General features: G+C 33.6%; 2 protein-coding genes across 2 annotated transcripts; one reads left to right on the top strand and one right to left on the bottom strand.

Moving 5' to 3' along the window:
* The first annotated feature begins 2,208 nt into the window (after positions 1–2,208).
* On the top strand, positions 2,209–11,553 carry LOC109147644 (pentatricopeptide repeat-containing protein At2g27610-like). Its single transcript, XM_019295247.1, has 5 exons — positions 2,209–2,220; positions 6,248–6,591; positions 8,193–8,442; positions 8,559–10,939; positions 11,193–11,553. Exon 4 carries the CDS (start codon positions 8,559–8,561, stop codon positions 10,653–10,655), a length of 2,097 nt encoding a protein of 698 aa, XP_019150792.1. The 5' UTR covers positions 2,209–2,220; positions 6,248–6,591; positions 8,193–8,442; the 3' UTR covers positions 10,656–10,939; positions 11,193–11,553.
* A 3,666-nt stretch (positions 11,554–15,219) lies between these two features.
* On the bottom strand, positions 15,220–17,040 carry LOC109147906 (histidine-containing phosphotransfer protein 2-like). Its single transcript, XM_019295564.1, has 6 exons — positions 16,923–17,040; positions 16,594–16,724; positions 16,417–16,485; positions 15,959–16,030; positions 15,728–15,800; positions 15,220–15,643 (listed from the first exon to the last, which is right to left on the bottom strand). Exons 1-6 carry the CDS (start codon positions 16,980–16,982, stop codon positions 15,608–15,610), a joined length of 441 nt encoding a protein of 146 aa, XP_019151109.1. The 5' UTR covers positions 16,983–17,040; the 3' UTR covers positions 15,220–15,607.
* Positions 17,041–20,345: the final 3,305 nt, after the last annotated feature.

Genomic DNA, 20,345 nt, shown 5'->3' on the forward strand with positions numbered 1-20,345 from the left:
AAAATAGCATCATTATAATCCAAAATAACTCTCTTCATATCATCCCCTTCCACCCAATCACCAGCATCATTCTTTAATCTATAAAGATAATTTTTACGCTTACGAGCAGAGGCATACCTGTGGTAAAATTTCGTGTTCGCATCCGCACCACGGAGCCAGTGTTGTGTAGCCCGCTGTCTCCAAAACACATCCTCCTGGACCTCTACCTGAGTAACATGGCTTCAAGCCGTCGAAACTCAGCCAGAGCAGCCGAGTCCCTTCGGTGTCGCAGCGCATCCTGCTCGCATCTCAACCCCTTTATGCGGTCCCCAAATTTACTCCAGTGTTCCCCACCCCACCGCATAAGCCTACCACCACAATATTGTTGACAATTCAACAAACCCCTGTCCCTTCCAATCTGCCAGGCAGATTTAACCACTTCCCTGCAACCATCATCATGAATCCAGGCCATCTCAAACCTAAATCCCCCCGGTCCCACTTGCCTGCGTACCATTGCATTAGTACTCAGAAAGAAAGCCGAGTGATCCGAGCTGCGAGTCTGGATAATCTCAACCCAAGCCTCCCCATGCATGTCGGTCCAAGGCATTGTTACAAATACCTTATCTAATCTTCCTCTATCCATCGATCCGTTCCTTTCCCTTTCTCCCATGTAAATTGATGCCCTCTCATCGGCAATTGGATCAGACCACAATTATCCAAAGTCTCCCCAAATCCCCGCAAGAGACGATCCGGGTGTGGATTCCCCCCTCTCTTCTCCTGCTGGTGCAAGAGATCATTAAAATCCCCTACTACTACTCATGGCAGCGCCGACTTATCCTTCAAACCACTCAACAGTTGTCAGGCCTCCCCTCGTCTATTTCTCTGGGGGAACCCATAAAAGCACGTCATACGTCATACCTCCCTCCTTATTGCTACCTCAATATCCACATGATTCTTCGAGTAGCTTAATAACCTAGCAGTATTATTTTTCCTCCATAGCAGTGCCAAGCCACCTGCTACACATACACTGTCCACATAGAACAAGCCTTCAAAACCAATCTTTACTCGCAACCTTTCCGCATGCGTTCGTCCTACCTTCGTTTCCATCAAGTAGACGAACTCGGGCCTCTTTCGGGACACAAGGTCCACTATTTCTCGAACTGTCCGTGTATTGCCCAATCCACGGCAGTTCTAGCTTATCGTACTCATGATGAAGGGCGGGCCTGATCAACATGACCCGCCGTAAACTCGTTTTTTGGCACTTCAGACATTATCACATCACCATCCACCCCCTCCTTTTCTTCGAAACTGCAGTCACCCCCACCCCCTCACCCTCCCGCTCACCATTTTGCCAACCCGCCCCCTCACCACCCAAACCAGCCCCCATCACAGTCCCCTTCACACCCCCAACCACCCTCTCTCTCCCCTCCAACGGAATGAGCCATGGTTCGCCAATCTGCCGCGGACCACGGTTTCCCCCCTGCCTTCAACTCCGCCGTGTACGGATACTGGTCCGAGGTTAAACCCGACCGTCTCGCCAATTTTTTTTTCTAAGTTGGATAATATAATTAGAACTAATTTTCATAATACACAAAATTTCATATTAAATTCTTAATTTTTAAAATTTTAAATATAATTGGTATGAGTTATACCCCACTTTCTCTATTTTGTATTCCATTTTCTCTTTTCATTTTTCCTCTAATAAAATAGAGCATGTGCCCAGAGTAATAATACTTAGCATTTTATAAAATTTTAGGCAAAAACGATAATCTGGATGTTAAATGACAAAAACGATAGCATGAGACTAAATTTGAGATTATCATCAAAGACAAGGAACCTCATGTAAAATTAACTCTAAATAAATACCCAAAAAGAATGTTAATTGCCTAGCAACATGGGGAATAGCATAAGTAAATCCGAGTAGATATTTTTATCGATTAAGCAGAGCTAATTAATTTTCTTATAAAATATGCTATAATATTAATTGTCAATATAAAATGTCTAGCATTATGCCAAAAATTATAACTAATATCTTTATCTTTATATATATATATATATATATATATATATATATATATATATATATATATATATATATATATATATATATATATATAATAAAGCAGAATCTAACCACAAAGTTTTCCCTTTAAAGTGTGAATGCATTTTGATAGAAACAAGATTAGCAAGTATGAATGTATTAATTATGTGGGTAGATGTATTTATACATATTTTTTTGAAGTTATTATGTGTATTTATATTTTATAAATTACTCCGTATATTTTATTATTATAGATCTATCTCTATCTCTATCTCTATATATATTAAAGCATAATGAAGTATGGAAAAAAGTTTATTGTGTTCAAATTTATTGGTAAAGTTTTATATTTAATATAATTTGTGTATATATTCATTTAAACCTCAATTATAATTAATTTGACTCCACATATATAAAGAGGAGAAATTAGATATAAAATAAATATAGTTCTTACATAAATAATCTTTTTCAAATGAATAAGTTTTTGGTGGAGATTTTTGACAAATATCGCCTGTTATTTTATTTACAAGTTTTATTTAAATACATTAGTTATATAATTAAAGTAGTTATTTCAAATTCAAATTCCTTTAAAAAAAATCAAATTCAAAATAATAATACATGTAACAATAAACTTTAAAATTAACATAATAATAGCATAATTAAACTTTTAAAATATTAAATATTACATTGTATAGTTATACTTACATTTTTAACCAAACTAATTCTGAGCTCAAGAACTCAAGTATATTTTTCTGTTTCCACAATCATTACTTTCTTTACTAATTCAGATGATGTCAAAAATTTAATTGATAAATTTGTTAAATTAATAATAGTTCGTGCATCATTCGTGCCAATTACTAGTAATAGAAAATAATCAAATACATAATTTTATTTTCTTATATTATACTTGCATAGTATTTTTCATACATTAAGGCATTTATTGAACCAAGACTATATGGTCTAATGATACTCAGGTTGGACTTCCATTTGGAAGGTTGTGAGTTCAAGCCTCAATGGGACTTTCATTTGGAAGGTTGTGGCCACATTGGATCCCAGTACGTAGAGAAAGTATATAGACAGAGATACTACATTGTAATAGAGCCAATAGCATTCAAAAGTCATTTATTGAAATTTTAACAGGCCCACAATATTTAATCGAAATTGAATTATGGTGGCCATAGACTAATTTGGTTAAAAAGTAAATGAGACTCTATCCAAATGCAAATAAGAAAATAATGTAAATGTCATGCCGGTCCTGCCGGATATAGCACTCTTATACAGAATGTGTTTGAGACTTTGAGTAAGACATATTTTTTGGATATGCATGACTCCGACTAGACCTAATCTATACAAATTTGTTAAATCTACTATCTATCTATTATACTAATAAAAGTCTATATATATATATATATATATATATATATATATATACTAATAAAAGCCAAAAAGAGTTATGCCTATAATGAGTAGAAAAAATAACGGTCAAATTTTGTAATCAAATAAATGACTCAAATTGATCAGATTTTAATTTTTCCTTTAGATTTCCTAATTTATCCTTAATTATATGATTATCCGTTAACTTTTCCGTTAAATATTATCTTTTCCGTTAATTTTTGTTAGTTCACCGTTAACTTACTCATTGATTTCAATAAGAAAGGTCTTAGGTTCGAACCACATCCCAATCAAAGTTGGCATAATTAGTACTCTATTTTAGTCTCATTAAATTACTAGTTCTTTTACGCGCTTTGTGCAATAATGCCCAATGATTATTTTTAAATAAGTATTTCAAAGTATATCAATGCAATATTATATCGGGGATGTTCATGCATATATAGGTAAATAAATATTGAATTTGTTTATTTAAATCGGTAATTTAAAGTATATAAATGCAAAATAATATATGAGAGATTGATTATATTGTCACTAAAATAAATGTTTGCAACTTTGTAATAACGCTAGTCTAAATACTTAATCTAAAAACGATAGTCTAAATAAATACTACTTTTGGTTTAAATTTCTCTAATTCTTCTTAATTCTCTTTTGGGTAGCATTGTCATTGTCTTCATCTTCAGTACATGTTCTTTTTTTTTTTTTAATTGGTAGTGTGTCATGTGCAATTGCATTACTAGTGGAGTGGGGGTAGCATAGATTGATTCAGCGTGCAATGAGATTATGGTATAGGAAGCTTTAAATTTGCCTTGTCGTGTATATGATGAGATCTTAGTTGTACTATTAACTTTTTATCTTACAAGCACATATTGATATTTGGTAGTGGTAGTTTTTTCCATACATGTTTCATGTGTTGTGAAATGTGTGTCGTAGGTTATCATGTGAAAGTATTGGACAAAATATTAATATTTATTATATTTGTATAAAATACTTGGTAAATAAATATATATAGCATATTTTGTATTATAACTTTGATATTTAATTACAAAATAATGTAAAAAGAAGACAATTGACAATGTAGTGAAAATAATAAATTAGTATATGGAGAAAATAAAATTAAAGAAAAAGAATAATATTGTTGAATGAAATTGAAGTGTAACAAATAGTCGTTGCTGCAGAGGTGACGTCACCTAACTATGTGGCATGGCAAATGGCAAATAATATGGTTTTGTCCTGACTCTTGCATCTAGTGATACCTTTAATCTCGCTTAGTGTGTTTTATGGCTCGACACCGTTAAAGAAGTCTGAAATAATTTAAAAGAACGATTTTTATAAATGGGATGTTTTTCGTACTGCGGATCTTCTTGAGGAAATTTAATTTATAGCATAAAATAAAAAGAGCTTTTTTTTTTTTTTCTTCTGAGGCTTGGACTCACAACCTCCCATATAGGAGTTCAATCCAGGTGCCATTAGACCACAAGGTCTTGGTAATGAGAGTTTCTTAGCTTACAAGTGCATATTTTATTAAATTTAAAGTGTTGTGAGATGAACTCTTGCTTTTAAAGCCATAGCCTACTTGTACTTGTACACTAACAGGGCGTTTGGTTGGAGAGGGGGAATTACGTGGGAAATGAATTGCAATTCCATGAATTACTGGGAATAAAGTGGAATTTAAATTTCAGTGTTTGGTTTACAAGAATAAAATTATTGGGAATTTCAATTCCAATGTTTGGTATACATGAGAATTGAAATGGAATAAGTAGTATAAAGTCTAAAATGCCCATTTTTGTTGTCAGGCATCAATTTTAGGTTAAAAAAGGGAGGGTAATTTTGTCTCATCATTATCGGTTTTTCTTCCTAAAATCCATGGAATTAAAATCCCAAGGGAGGCATGAGATTTTTTTAATTTCATGAAAATGAGGAAATTGCAATTCATTCCAACCAAATAAAGGAATTTAGTGACCTTTGAAATTAGGTGGGAATGGAATTTAAATTCCCTCCAACCAAACATCATGTAAGATCGTGTAATTGTTGGTGCTTAAATAGAATCAAGAGGGTCATAAAATGGAACAAGTAACCACTTTTTTTTTTTAAAGAATAAGTAACCACTTGTTTAAGAGGCTTAAATAAAAGATATAGGAATAAGGTTCAAATTGAGCATGTAACCTGCAATTAAGCTACTGAACGAAAAAAAAAAAAAATACAATCAAGTCACTGAACACTCTAAATGTATGCAATTTCACATGATAGCAAGTTACCATCCATTTTATAAGGTTACTTGCTTGCGTGGATGATGAGTTGGCATTTTAATAATAAATTTTAAATTTAAAAAAAAAAAAAAAAAAAAAAACGTTGGAGTGGCCGCCGACCACCCCTCCCCCACTCCTCTTTCGTCTCTAGTCAGCGATGAAGACATGCTCTTTGTCGTCTCTCTCTTTGTCAATCGAAGACGAAGGAGTAGGGGAAGGGGTGGCCAGCAGCCAACCCAACGGTTTTTTTTTAATTGTATTAATTTTTTAATTTTAATTTTTAAAACTTATTATTAAAAGTTATTAAAAATAACAACTCATCATCTATATAAGTAGGTAACTTGATAAAATGGATAATAACTTGCTATTAGATAAAATTGTATATATTTGAGACATTAGTGACTTAATTACATTTTTTTTTTGTTCAGTAACTTAATTATATTTTTGTTTATGTTTAGTGGTCAATTTATACCTTATTTCAAAGATATATATATATATATATATATATATATATATATATATATATATATATATATATATATATATATATATATATATATATAGGTGTTCCATGGAGGTCTAGGGGCTTCAGGCTTGTTCTTCCCCTAATTTCTAAATCCCTAAACTCTCTTTCCCTATTTCTGCCTTCAGATGTTTAGCCCTCAACAATTCACGCACAACATTTTCGTGGTCGATTCCTCAGTCATCTCTGTCTGTCGTCAACGCCGTCTGGGCAGAGCCGGCGACCCACAGCCCCCACGCCTTCTGCTTCTCGCCATTCTCCGACCTCCGTGCTCGACGCGACGACGCTCTCTGTCCGTCCGTCCATCACAGGGCGCACATCCTCCACTCCCTCCAGCGACCACTGCGAGTCTCCGACCAGCGTAGCAGAGCCAGGGTTCTTCAATTTTAACGACAGCCAGAGGTCCATTGAAGGTAATTAGTAAATCTTGTCTCTTTTTTTTTTTTTTTTGGCTTTACTTGTATAAAGTAACCATCTTTCTGTAGTTCAGTAATGTTAAGTTCCAATTGTTACTTGAGATAACAAGTAATATGTATGAAATGTCGATGGAATTAGAGGCGCAGTTACTCCGGTTAATGATTCAATTTCTCACTTCCCAGTGGGAAGAGGCAAGTAATTGAAACCTTGGAGGGAATTTAGTATTTTTACATTTATCAGCTTATCAAAAAGCTAAACAGCTAGATTAATAGCTCTTCAGTTTTCAGCTCCGAGCTTATAGCTTTCCTCATTTTCAGCTTTCAACTCCTAGCTTATAGCTTTTCAGCTAGGTTTGCCAAACAAAGCCTAAAAAGGACATTTTCAAAAACTTTAAAGTAGTTTGTTTACATATTAAAATTTAACATTTTGTCTTAAAAAAAAAATAACATTTTGTAATAAAACTATTAGCATAATCATGATCTAGCATCCCATAATGAAGTAGCAATATTGTTGCAAATCTCCTCCATCCATAATAATAATAATAATAATAATAATAACAATAATAATAATAATAATTGCAGTGAAAGTTGATAAAGGAGAAGAGAAAATGATTTTAATTGGGAAGGGTAGATGATGTCATTTTTTTAAAATAATAAGGACAAAGATGGAAAAAAAGTTTGGAAGCTAGTACCTTATTTTGAAACGCTACTTAGGCTCTATTTGGCAGAGTTTATTTAGGAGCTTATAGCTTATTTTAAGCTACTAATAAGCTATAAGCTCGATAATGTTTCCAAAATAAGTTTTATTATTATTATTATTATTATTATTATTATTATTATTATTATTATTATTATTGTTGTTGTTGTTGTTGTTATTGCTATTGTTATTGTTATTGTTATGAGATTTGCAACAATATTGCTACTTCATTATAAGATGTTAGATCATGATTATGCTAATAGTTTTATTTCAAAATGTTAGTTTTTTTAAAAAATACAAAATGTTAAATTTTAATATGTAAACAAACTAATTTAAATTTTATTAAGATGTCATTTTTAGTCTTTTTACATTTATCAGCTTATCAAAAAGCTAATTTTACCAAACACTTTCAATCATAACAGCTAGCTTAACAACTTCTCAATTTTCAGCTCCGAGCTTATAGCTTTTCAGCTTTCACCTCCTTTTCAGCTTTCCGCTCCTAGCTTATAGCTTTTTAGCTAGGTTTGCCAAATAGAGCCCTAAGGTGCATTCCAAAATAAGCTCTTATTTTAAGCTAGGAGCTTATTTTGGGAACATTACCAAACAGAGCTTATAGTTTATTAGTAGTTTAAAATAAGCTCTGCCAAACAGAGCCGTAGTTTTCGTAAAAAGTATCTTGCTTAATTTGAAGACTGTATACTTGCTGGTTCAGCTGAGTTTCATAGGTAAATTCTTTTTTATTTTGAGGATTTCAGCTTGCCCATTGGCGGTCCTCGCCTAACCCCGAGGGCCTAAGGTTGAGCGGGTTGGCCTCCCTTAGGCATGTGTTATTGGCGGGTTTTTTAGCCCGCCCCAGCCTGCTTTGACAACTCTAATTCTAGTTTATTTGAACAAAACATAGTGCTGACGTGAATGAGATGAAGAGTTGGCTGTTGGCCTCTTGCCTCCTTCCCTTTGGTTCGCTGTTTGCTTAATTGACTGGAGGCACGAAGTTCTTGACGAGTGACGAAGGCCTCTCTGGCAGACGGCGAGTCGGTGGAGACTAGAGATTGCCAGTTGCTTTCTTCAGATCAATGATTCTGGAGGATGGGTTTACTCCAAACCTTATACAAATGTGGGAGCACTATCTGCTTGTATTTCAAAATTAAAGAGTAATACTAATTTTTATTAAAGATTAAATCTGCCTTCACACTTCAAGCAATTTGGGGAAAAAATACCAATACAACTAACACTTCGTCTGGTGTCTACATCCGGCTGCTTTCGCCAGATGTCTTTGTCTCAGATTATTCGGTCATGCACAACAAACAAGTCTATTCTTAGTGGAAAAGCAGCCCATGCACAACTCATCAAATATGGATCCAAATCGGATGTATATACAAACAATCACTTACTCTCCATGTACGTAACATTCCATGAAATTGAATGTGCCCAGAAACTCTTCGACGAAATGCCCAAACGGAATGTAATCACCTGGACAACGTTAATTTCCTCTTATTCTCATATGGGTCTATCTGAAAAAGCTTTAGGGAGCTTCAGGTCAATGGTTCTGGAGGATGGGTTTACTCCAAATCATTATACATATGTGGGAGCGTTATCTGCTTGTAGTTGCTTAGGGGCTGCAAGAACTGGGAAAGAGATACATGGGAGGATATTCAGAGCTGAGGAGACATTAAATAACTTTGTCAGCAACTGCTTGGTTAACTTTTATGGGAAATGTGGGTTGTTGAAGTCAGCTCAGCTTGTGTTTGATGCTATGTTGGAGCCAAATACAGTTACTTGGGCTTCGCTTCTTTCATGTCATTGTCAGTGTGGGGAGTACGATGAAGGGCTCAGGATTTTCTTGAGGTCTTTGAGAGCTGGAGTGTTGGTTAATGAATTCTTATGTGGGATTGCGCTGGGTGCTTGTGCTTCAGTGGAGTGTCTGGGATTTGGAATGGGAATTCATTGTCTAATTGTGAAATGTGGTGTCAAAATGGATCAGTACGTGGTCACTGGGTTGGTTAACTTTTACGTAAAGTGTGGTCAACTTGGCTTGGCATATAACACGTTTAACATGGCAAGTGCTCCCGAGTTGCATGCTTGGACTGCCTTGATTGGAGGTTGTGTGCAGCAAGGGAAGGGGAGAGAGGCTGTTAATCTTTTCTGCAAGTTGCTTTCTTCAGGCTTGAAACCAAGTGAAAGAACATATGCATCTGTCCTAGGAGCTTTTACTGATACAAAGGAATTTCAAGTTGGAATGCAGCTCCACTCTTTTATCATAAAACTGGGATTCAATTCGTTTACCTTTGTTTGCAACGCACTAGTGGACTTTTACTCAAAGAGCAATCTGCTTGATGAGTCATTTAAAATTTTTCAAGAAATGACTGAATATGACATTGTTACCTGGAATGCGCTAATAGCTGGATATATACGGTCCGGTCATTATGAACAAGCTATCAAACTTCTCCAAGAGATGTTGTTTGAGGGGCTCGAACCTAATCTTCACACATACTCTTGCATTTTGAGCATCTGTGGGGATTTGCCGGCTATTGAATGGGGCAAGCAAGTTCATTGCCGCATTATGAAGCCTGGTTTTGATTCCAATGTGGTTGTTGGAAGTACCCTAATTGATATGTATGCTAAATGTGGACGTTTGGGCGATGCACGAAAAGTTTTTGATATCCTACCTTGTAAGAACTTGGTTTCTTGGAATACTATGCTTATAGGTTATGCACAACATGGATTTGGGAAAGAAGCTTTGGAGATTTACAGTATGATGCAAGAAAATGGAGTTAAACCTAATGATATAACATTCGTCGGAGTATTATCCGCCTGTGGACATGGAGGACTTTTAGAGGAGGGATTAAACCACTTCAATAGCATGAAAAATAACTATGGGATCACTCCAAGAACAAATCACTTAGCTTGTATGGTCAATCTATTTGCTCGTAAAGGGCAGACTAAAAAAGCTTACGACTTTATCAGGAGCTTTCCTGAAAAACCAGATAAGGTGGTTTGGCGTTGTCTTTTGTCAGGCTGCAATATAAATAAAGATTTTGTTCTGGGAAAATATGCCGCAGAGGAGATTTTAAGTATTGATCCGAATGATACTTCAGCTCATGTTACATTGTCTAATATTTATGCTAGGTTGAATATGTGGGATGAAGCAGCCCAGATAAGGAAAATGATGAAACAGAAAGAGCTGAAGAAGGAAACAGGATGTAGTTGGACAGAATTGCAGAACAAGATATATTGTTTTTCTTCGAGCTACAATATGCTTCTTGGTGAAGTTAGCATGAAAAAACTTTTGATTGGACTGACTGCCCAATTATTAGATGCAGGATATGTGCCTGACACAAAATTATCTTTTGATTATGGGGATTAATTGGGACTGTCTATCCGTCATTTAAGTCGTTTTGTCAAGTTTGATCCACCCATTTCCACAACAGGAGGCAGTAAATTGGCAGTTGTGTGATAGTTGTTGTCGTCGCTGTCTCACAGTTAATATGTGGAATTTGGTGGACATTAAGGAAGTTGAGATCGACGACACTTGCAATATCAGGTGGCAAGAAGGTCAAATATGTATATGCTAATGATGATTTAAACCCTCAAGCCATTGTGTATATGGAAAGAAACTGTGTTCTCAATAAACTTGAGAGGAAAATTGAGGTATAAATTTATCACCATGCAGGCTGTAATTTGTAATCTGTAATCTGTCCATCATTGTCATGCAACTTGCCTTCCTATAAGTGGTATAAGGCTCAGCATGCTTCATCTTTATTGTTCATTTGTCCAACTATAATTTTTGGGATTTGAAAATTATGTAAAGATTACAAGCATTTGTTTTATGTAGCAGGTAGTAGTAGCATGTCTCAGCTTTAATCTATGGTTCTATGGCTTATTAACTTATATTGATTTCAAGGTATATAACATGGATGGAAGGAGGTTCATTGGCACTGCAGAACCATCATGAATCAGATTCCAAACATTGAGCTCGTCCATGTTTTCCGGAAAGGGAATCAATGTGCTGATTATTTGGCAAATCTTGAGCAATATACAGAATGAGGTACGATGATTCTGGAGCAACCTCGGAGGGAATAAAGGTCTTGTTGGAAAAGGATGCCAAAGGTATTGCCACTAGAAGAATCTATTAACGTGGGACCTTGGGGTCCCTCAGATGTACCCAAAAAAATGACACAATTTAATTTTTTTTTTTTAATAAAACCTCGAAGTGTTTACCACTACAAAAGAATTATAACTAGGAGCAAATGTGTAGTTTTATTTTCTTATACTTGTATAGCAGTTATTGTCATATTTCAATAATATATATGATGATGGACTCACTCCTTCAAGCATTTACCCCAATACTTCTGTCAATATATTTGGAAAAAAATGTTTTTTTCTTTGAAAGGAAAAAAAATGTTATTTGTACTAAGTCACTAATCATTATTTTAAAGGGAAAATGACACTTTTTACCCTTGAGTTATATACTTATAGCACTTTTCCCCCTCAATTATTTATGTAAGCACATTAGTCCCCTCAATTATTCTAAAAGTGGTGCTTTTTCCCCTTGATATATTAAATTGACATTTATACCCTTAAAGTAAACAGTTTATTTATTTTACTTCTCCAACAAATTATTGCATATATGTAGGGATGACCACGGTTCGATTTGAATTGAACCGGATACTAAAGCAATCGAATTAATAGTTTCCGATTTTGATTCAGATCTAGAACCCAATATTTAAATGTCAATTTATTAAAATTATGTATCAAAAAAATTGAATCTTGAACCGTGAACACACGATTCCGGATCCGATTCGCAATTTTGAAGCTTCTTTATTTTAAAATTTTATTTTTTATTTTAAAATAGTCTAAATTCAACAATAAATGTATTTTATTTTTTCAGTTCGGAATATAAACCGTCCGTTCCGGATCATGATTTTAATAAACTCTAAATATCGGATTTCGATTCTAAATTGTAATTGGAATATTTCGGTTTGGTTGCTATAGTGTTTGTTTGGTTTGAACCAAATTATGGTCATAATTTGTTGAAAAAAAATAAATGAAATATTTATTTTAAGGGTAAATATGTCCATTTAACATTTCAAGGAGGGAAATAGCCACTTCAATAATTCAGAGGAAAAAAATGCTATAAGTATATAACTCAGGGGGAAAAATTGCCATTTTCCCTATTTTAAATAATGTAACTTGTAATAGTTATTTTCATATTTTGCATTATTTGGGATATTACTGAATCGATTGAATCCCTAAAAATTAAACACGTAGAGTCATTTATTGAAATTTTAATAAGCCCACAAAAATTTAATTGAAATTCACTGAGGAGGGTCATAGACTTTTTTGAAATACTCATGAGTTTTTACAAAATAATATTTGTTTTCAGTCCAAAGAATCTAAGCCCCAAATCGAAATTCGAACCTATGACCATCCAATCCAATTGAAATGATAACTGAGATGTCATCACACCACAATGTAGTTAGTATGGTGGTCATAGACTAATTCGCTTAGAAAGTAAATGATAGTCTATTCTAATGGATTATATTTTATTTTTTTTGTTGCCCAAAGGTATCCCTCCAGCCGATAGCCAGAAGACTAATCTCCCTTCTCTACTGTCAGCACACTAAATGGTAGGGGACTAGCCAAATAGTTTGCTCCATTCACATGGGTGGGGATTGAACCTCCAACTTCATTCTAATGGAGTATATTGTATATATATTACATGCACAAAGTAATTGTTTGTGTATGTAAATAAGAAAATAATGTAAATGGAAGGTCGGATGTCTCACTATTTTATAATGTTTAGGGATGAAAATTGTAATTTAATCTTTTTTTTTTATACTATTAACTCTGTTACAATATAGTATCTATTCATATATACTTTCTCAAAATAGGAGATTCAAACCTGTGACCTCCCATTTAGGAGAGTCATAGTTTTGCCGTTTGACCACAAAATCTTTGTCAATTGTAATCTATTCTATGTGAAACTTTTTTTTTTTATTTTTATTCTTTTGGTTGATGGATGGGTTTTAAAATTTATACTCGTCACGGGGTTGGACCTGGACCGTCCTCCTAAAATATAACTCACCATATTATTTTAAGGCAAAATTTGTGTGAGATTATCTCACGAGTTTCAACCTATGAGATGAGTCAAATCTTTGATTAATGAGGTCAAAGTGTTGGGTAATAAGGTGGAAAATCCCAAAATAATAATTCTACAGAAAAATTATTATTATATGGGAAAAATAGAAAACTGGGAAGGAAAAGGTGGAGTGTTTGGATATAGGTTTAGCACAAGTTCGAACACAAAGTTCTTTTCCTTAAAACCTTATTTGCTACCTCCCACAAGTGCTAGGAGCGTTATAGCCTAGGTTTCCCAGGATAAAACGTGCTACGATTCTTTGTTTAAGCACCTAAACAAAGAACCCGGTAAACAAAGCAAAGCTGGAACACATATTGGCTAAAGAAGAGAGTAGAAGCAGAGTTTTGAGAGGATAAAGCTACTGGAATTCCTTTGTTTCTCTACTGTGTAAAATGCTATTGCTCTACCTCTCTTTATATAGGGATGTTGGAGTGATATCATTCAACATGGCCATTAAATTGGTATTAAAACCAATTGTGTTGGTACGGGTTTCAGACCGTTGGGGTGCAGGTTCACACGAAAGCACAAGGACCAGCAACACGAGAGTACATCTCTCGTGCGTGCTGTGGTGCAACCCGAGAGTGCACCTCTCGTGATCTCGGTTTCGATCGAACTCGGCCGAACCTCTCTGTAGCACGAGAGTAGGTGCTCTCGGTTTCGGTCGAACTCGGACGACATTCGTGCCCGCAGGTGCCGGCGCACGCGAGCTCGGGCTTGAATCAAGCCTTTTCAATCTCTTCTAGTTGGATTTTGATTTGCACCCCCCCCCTCCCCTCCCCCCACGCGAGAGAGCCTCTATGTTATACAATTCTACAAGCTTGAAAAGAGCTCTTGTATATAAGGGAGCAAATCTTCTTTCCAAACCAATGTGGGACAAAGTCCACTATTTCCCTTCATTTCCCAACTCAAATGGGTCTACTTTGAGAATCAATATCTCATTCACCCATTATCCGTTTTGAGCGTACAATATATCAATCTCTTTGTCTTACTACGAAGAATCCGAATCCACTTTGACCCGTGGACCCCACTGATAATTGTATCACAAAATAGCCACTTAATATGCCATTTTATGTCATTTTAAGCTATTTTTTCCAACACAAAGATCTGAAAAATTAATCAAAGATTCGACCCGTCTCACAGATTGAAACCTGTGAGATGATCCCACACAAGTGTTACCCTTATTTTAAATATTGAAAATTATATTGTTGATTAAGATTCACCTTGCATTTTGGATCTTGTTTCAAAATGATATAGTTAGATTATTATGTACCTTCAGCTTACCTATTATGTATCCTCAATTAACCGATTATATACCTATAAATAAATTGAAGGTACATAATATGCTAATTTAAGATACACAATATATTAACTGTTTGTATATAATATGTTAACGGTACCAAGTACATAAAGATACATTATATGTTGATTGCATACATAATTTGAACATGGAAGGTCCATTATGCACATGGTAATTACATAGCAGTTAGCGTCACCTTTCAATAGTATGATATTAGACTCGCCTCAAAGTATGAGCCCCAACAATTTTTGTCAATATATTTGAAAAATAAAGTGTTATTTGTAGTAAATTACTAATCAAGTAATCATTATCTTAAGTGAGGTAACTTTTAATAATTGTCATTATATTTTACATTTTTTGAGATTTAGTGAATCGCTTGAACCTCTACAAATTAAACACGCAAGTCATTTATTGAAATTTCAATAGGCCTACAAAATTTAAATGAAATTCAATTATGTTGGTCATAGACTAATTTGGTTAAAAAGTAAATGAGAGTGTATGCTAATGGAATACATATAACATAGAGTAATTGTCCACACATGTGATGGTTTTATAGGACCAAATTCATTATAAACTGGGTAAAAATATATGTATTGAGCCGAGTTGATGCCTAAATAATATTTACAATTGGACTAAGGAATAAAATAAACAAAGCACAAGTAAAAGGCCTAGAGCTAACCTTAGCCGCTGACCTCGGAATTGACTTCCAACCCAAAGGACATGCTGCTTGTAATAAGATTTGTGGTATGGTGTGATCGAAAGTGATTGTCATGTCTCGATTAATCTTGTCCAAAGTTAATTTATAGTGTGTAAACTGTAAATCTAAACCCTAATTTAAGTACCACTTTATAATCTTTTAAAAAATCGATCGATGTGTAAATCATTGCATCTGTCTGTCAACGATTTTACGCTCCAGCTGAAAGCAAGAACATAACGCATCCAAGAGAATGTAAGATAACAAAATATTAACGGTATAATAATAAAACTTCATATATGTCACCTGCATAATAGTTTCCAACTTCACTTCCCAAGCGGATTTTTCTCTGCTGATCATCTCCACTGCCCGTTTGCAGCTGATGATATAAAACGGAAATTAATGACACAGTTCAATTATAAAATTTTATTGCTGGGCACTTGGGCAGTGAATTTGTTTGAAAAAAAGAATAATATTAGGATATTTAATACTCCATATTCTATAAGTTTTAAATAATGATAATGATCCCATACATACTCTGTCTTAGATCTTTTTGTAGCTGCCTGGAGTAACTCAGAGCAACTAGCACTTATCCGACATGCCCCAATGCTGCAGATACATACAATTAATCTCTATGATTAGAACTGAGTAATTACATATTATTGTCCTGTTTGGTAAAATAGTTAATCTATCAGTCAATTTTGACTTATTTGACCACTATTAATTGTTTGACTTGATTAAAAAATTAATATAAATGTTTGGTTAATTAGCTTTTTGTAACTCCAAATTGTTAAAATTAAAAAAGCTACCAAAAACAACTTTTTCAATTAACTTTTTGAGAAAAATAAGAATTATACCAAATAGCTATCAACTTACAGTTAATTTACCAAATACCTTTCAGCTAATGTTATCAATTAATTATACCTTCTAATTAACTCAATCTGGCTTTTGTTCAGTAAGATCGAAAACAAATAGTAAAGTGTTGAAGTACTTACCATGCTGAACTTCCCTTGAGACTGATTGCAAGCCCTTGCATCTTATCATAGTCAAGAATCGGGCATTCCCTACATGCAATTAAAACAAAATATTAGTGTTTTTTAACACATCCCTAATATGTTTATTCGAGATAAAAAAAAATAAGTTTTAGGCCAGAATTGAATTGAACTTAATACATAGTTACAGTCATATCATCTATAGCAGCAGCAGAGTCTGTGTGAAAGGTAGCAATCAATTCCAGGAAAAATGTTAAGCCAGAAGTCTCCTTCAGCCCATAGCACATCTGCAGATAGTCATCAACGAAGCCCTGCAACAAATTAAATGAGAATCAGTACGTGTGCGGCCGCAAGTATTCTTCAATTCGCCTCAAAAACCTGAAATCCAGATCAGAACAACAAGGAAAAAACACAGAAAGCTCCGATCCAGCAAATTCAAAAATCAGAAAAGGAAGACATAAAAAAGCAAAAAACAAAAAACAATTATATGCGACGATGAATATCATTACTTCACGCTGCAGAGCTTGAATGTGTGCAATGAGCTGCTGCTGGAGGAGATCGACGTCCATGTGATCTCCTGGAACCTAACCTAACTAGACGAAGAAGAAAGAGAGAGAGGTTGGGCGGTTAGAGAGAGAGAAAGTGAGTGAAAATAAAACTACTTATATATACGTGTCTCAATTTTAATTTGTTGAAAAAAGAGGGAAAATTTGAATAAAAATTGGGTCAATACCTTTTCTGGTGGTCAATTTTATGGTCAAATACTTTTTTGATTAGAACTCAATAATTAAGTCTTCTGATTTGTTAAGACATATCTTCTAAATTGAATCCTCTTTTAATTTATTCCTATAAGGTTTCAACTAGCTATATATTTGAGCAAGGCTGGGTTTTCTTCCTACGTTACAAGCCAGGTTTTTTTTTTTTTTTTTTTTTTTTGGAAATAATAAATACAACTTTTTTTACATGTCTCTATTTGATTGAAATAGAAATTAAAAAAAAGTGTGTTATTCTAAAGTCTAAATTGATTTAAGTTTTATGATTTATATATGACCTTTCTATACCTCTCTTATTCGATCAATTTTAGGGTTAAACTGTTTTTATAATTTGAAACATTTTCTAACTCAACAGGTCTTCTATTACGTTTAGCTATTCCTTCTAAATTGATCGTTCACAAAAAAAAAAAAAAAAAATCCTTCTAATTGATCGAGTCCTATTCTGATCATACTTTTTCTAATTGGCAAAACCTATCAACTTACTAGGCCTCTTTTTTAGAGCTTCAAGGAGTTCATTGTAATTTTTTTTTTTCTATACTTAAGCAAAGTTTGGAGGCATTCAATTCAAAATTTTAAGAAGTCTTTAAAAATTAGGCGGTATTTAATTAAGATTTTTAAAGGGTTTTTAAAAATCAAGTGTTATTCAATTAAGACTTTTAAAAAGTCTTTAAAAGTCATGAGCTATTCGAAAAGTTATGAACTTTTTGTAGACTTTTAATTTTAGGACTTTTGTAGACTTTTTCTTCTCAAATATAAATAGTTGAAATCAAACTCTTAATTCTAAAATTTCAAAATTTTCTTTCTACCAACAATGTTTTCTCTCTCTATTTAAACTAATTATTTTTTTATTCCTATTTAAACTATATAAACCTTATACCTAAATTCAATAAATTATTTTTTCTTCATACCTAAACTCTATCAATTTTTTCTCTCTTCTAAACTTTACAATCTTCCTCTAAAAATTCTAAATAATAATATTATTTTTTCTTCATTATTATTGCTTGTAAGTCACACTTGTATGAGACCGTCGATCACAAATTCTTATTCATGAGAAGGATCGGATTGGATTAGGTCAATATGCAAATGTAATTCTAAATCAGGAATAAAATGTTTGTTACTTGGTAAAACGTAATACTTTTAAGAACAAATATAATACTTTTATATTTTGATGTAAGAGAATTACTTTTTTCATCAAAATTATAATATTTTCCACGTGGATTTTTCCCTCTCGATGATCTCCACCGCGTGCGTGCTTGCCGTTGATGTCAAAGAGAAAATAAATAAATAACAACAACAACGACGAAAATATAACAACAACAAGAAGAAGAAGAAGAAGAAGAAGAAGAAGAAGAAGAAGAAGAAGAAGAAGAAGAAGAAGAAGAAGAATAATAATAATAATAATAATAATAATAATAATAATAATAATAATAATAATAATAATAGTAATGAGGTGAACAGTGACCAACGACGATCAACAGTACTAATTTTACCAATAACATATTAGTTATTGATAAAGTTAAGGGTCTATTTGACCTTTTTCCCCATACATTAATATTCTCCAAACAAGCATATTAAATGGTTACCATGGTTACGTATTGGAACCCCCCCTCCCCCGCTCCCCCCCCCCCCCCCCCAAAAAAAAACTATTAATCCATTAATATTTAAAATAAAAAAATAAAAAAAAATAAAAACTCATAATCAAGATTCTTTAAAATTTTCAAAGTTTGAATTGACCATAAAAAAATTTTTTACTACTAAAAAAAAGTTATCAAAAAATAATTTTTTTTTTTTGAAAATAAATGAGCTAATTCATTAATTATATGGTGAAACGTTTATCGATGAAATGGTCAAATATTCCTTATAATCAGACATAGAAACAACTTCCCTAGAAATGCTACAGAAAACTTGATTCGCAGACTGTTTCACAAATTTGAAGCTGAATTCTTTGGAGGAATTTAAAGCTTCTTTAATGATTAGGCCAAACGTACCCAAGACTGACACTGGTTGAATAGTCTGCACACCACTTGAGTATCTATTTCCATTCTTCCACAATATCTTCATCAAACTAAAGTGCATATCATAGTTCAGAGGGGTCTCTTTTTCATTGTCATGTTTGTCACCCACAATGAAATTCACACACGCCATAACCAATTTTATCGTTTCACGCTTTATGAAATAGAACTCGCCAAGTAAATAAGAGAAAGAAACTCGTCAAAACAACAAGAGGGAAAACACATAAACTGCAAATAAAATTAAACTAAATAACAATGTGAAAGTAAAGAAGTAACGATCGGTAACGATGAGGATGGAGGAGAAACGGTGAAAGCAGAAAAAACAATGAATGTGGATGCTGTCATACAGTTGTTATATTATAGACCGCGGTGCATAATCGATTATGCACCGCGGCCCATATACGGCGCCGTTTCATAATCGATTATGCATAATCGATTTAAGTAAAGAAACGGCCCGCCGTTAGAGTTAACGGAGTCCGTTTGTTTGGTGTATTAAACACCAACTGACACTACAGTATATCCAAACTGACACTGCAGTTATATCAAAATGATACTGTAGTTATAGTGAAATGAAACTGCAGTGTATATAAACTAAAACTGAATAACATTTCACATATTTGAGTGTATATTGTACAATGAAGCTGTAATTATATCAAAATGATCATGTAGTTGTGTTTTAATAAAACTATAGTGTATATAAAATAAAATTAAATAACATTTTCACATATTTGAGTCTATAAATATCGAATGAAACGATAATTATATCGAAATGAAACTGTAGTTGTGTTCAACTGAAACTGCAGTGTATACAAAATGACACTGAATAACAGAGTTACTTTTTGCAAAAGGGTGCGAAACGGCGGAAATAAACACTGTTAATTTTCATTTAAAAAAACAAAAGAAGACGCGCGGTGTATAATCGAGTTGCATAATATAATTTGCCGCTGTCATACTATCCAAAACCGTAACTAAAAAATTTTAAATTATCAATTTTTTTAAAGTCAAAAAATTAGACAAAAACTGACAAATTTATAGCAATGCTGCCCCAACTCTTCAGTGTTATGACTTTGGCAACAAGGTCACCCTTACACCCAAATACCCAATTCAACACGTTTAATTTTATTGATGACTAAATTGTATTTTTAGG

The sequence above is a fragment of the Ipomoea nil genome, unplaced genomic scaffold, assembly GCF_001879475.1.
Source record: "Ipomoea nil cultivar Tokyo-kokei standard unplaced genomic scaffold, Asagao_1.1 scaffold2036, whole genome shotgun sequence".
In the NCBI taxonomy this organism is placed as follows: domain Eukaryota; kingdom Viridiplantae; phylum Streptophyta; class Magnoliopsida; order Solanales; family Convolvulaceae; genus Ipomoea; species Ipomoea nil.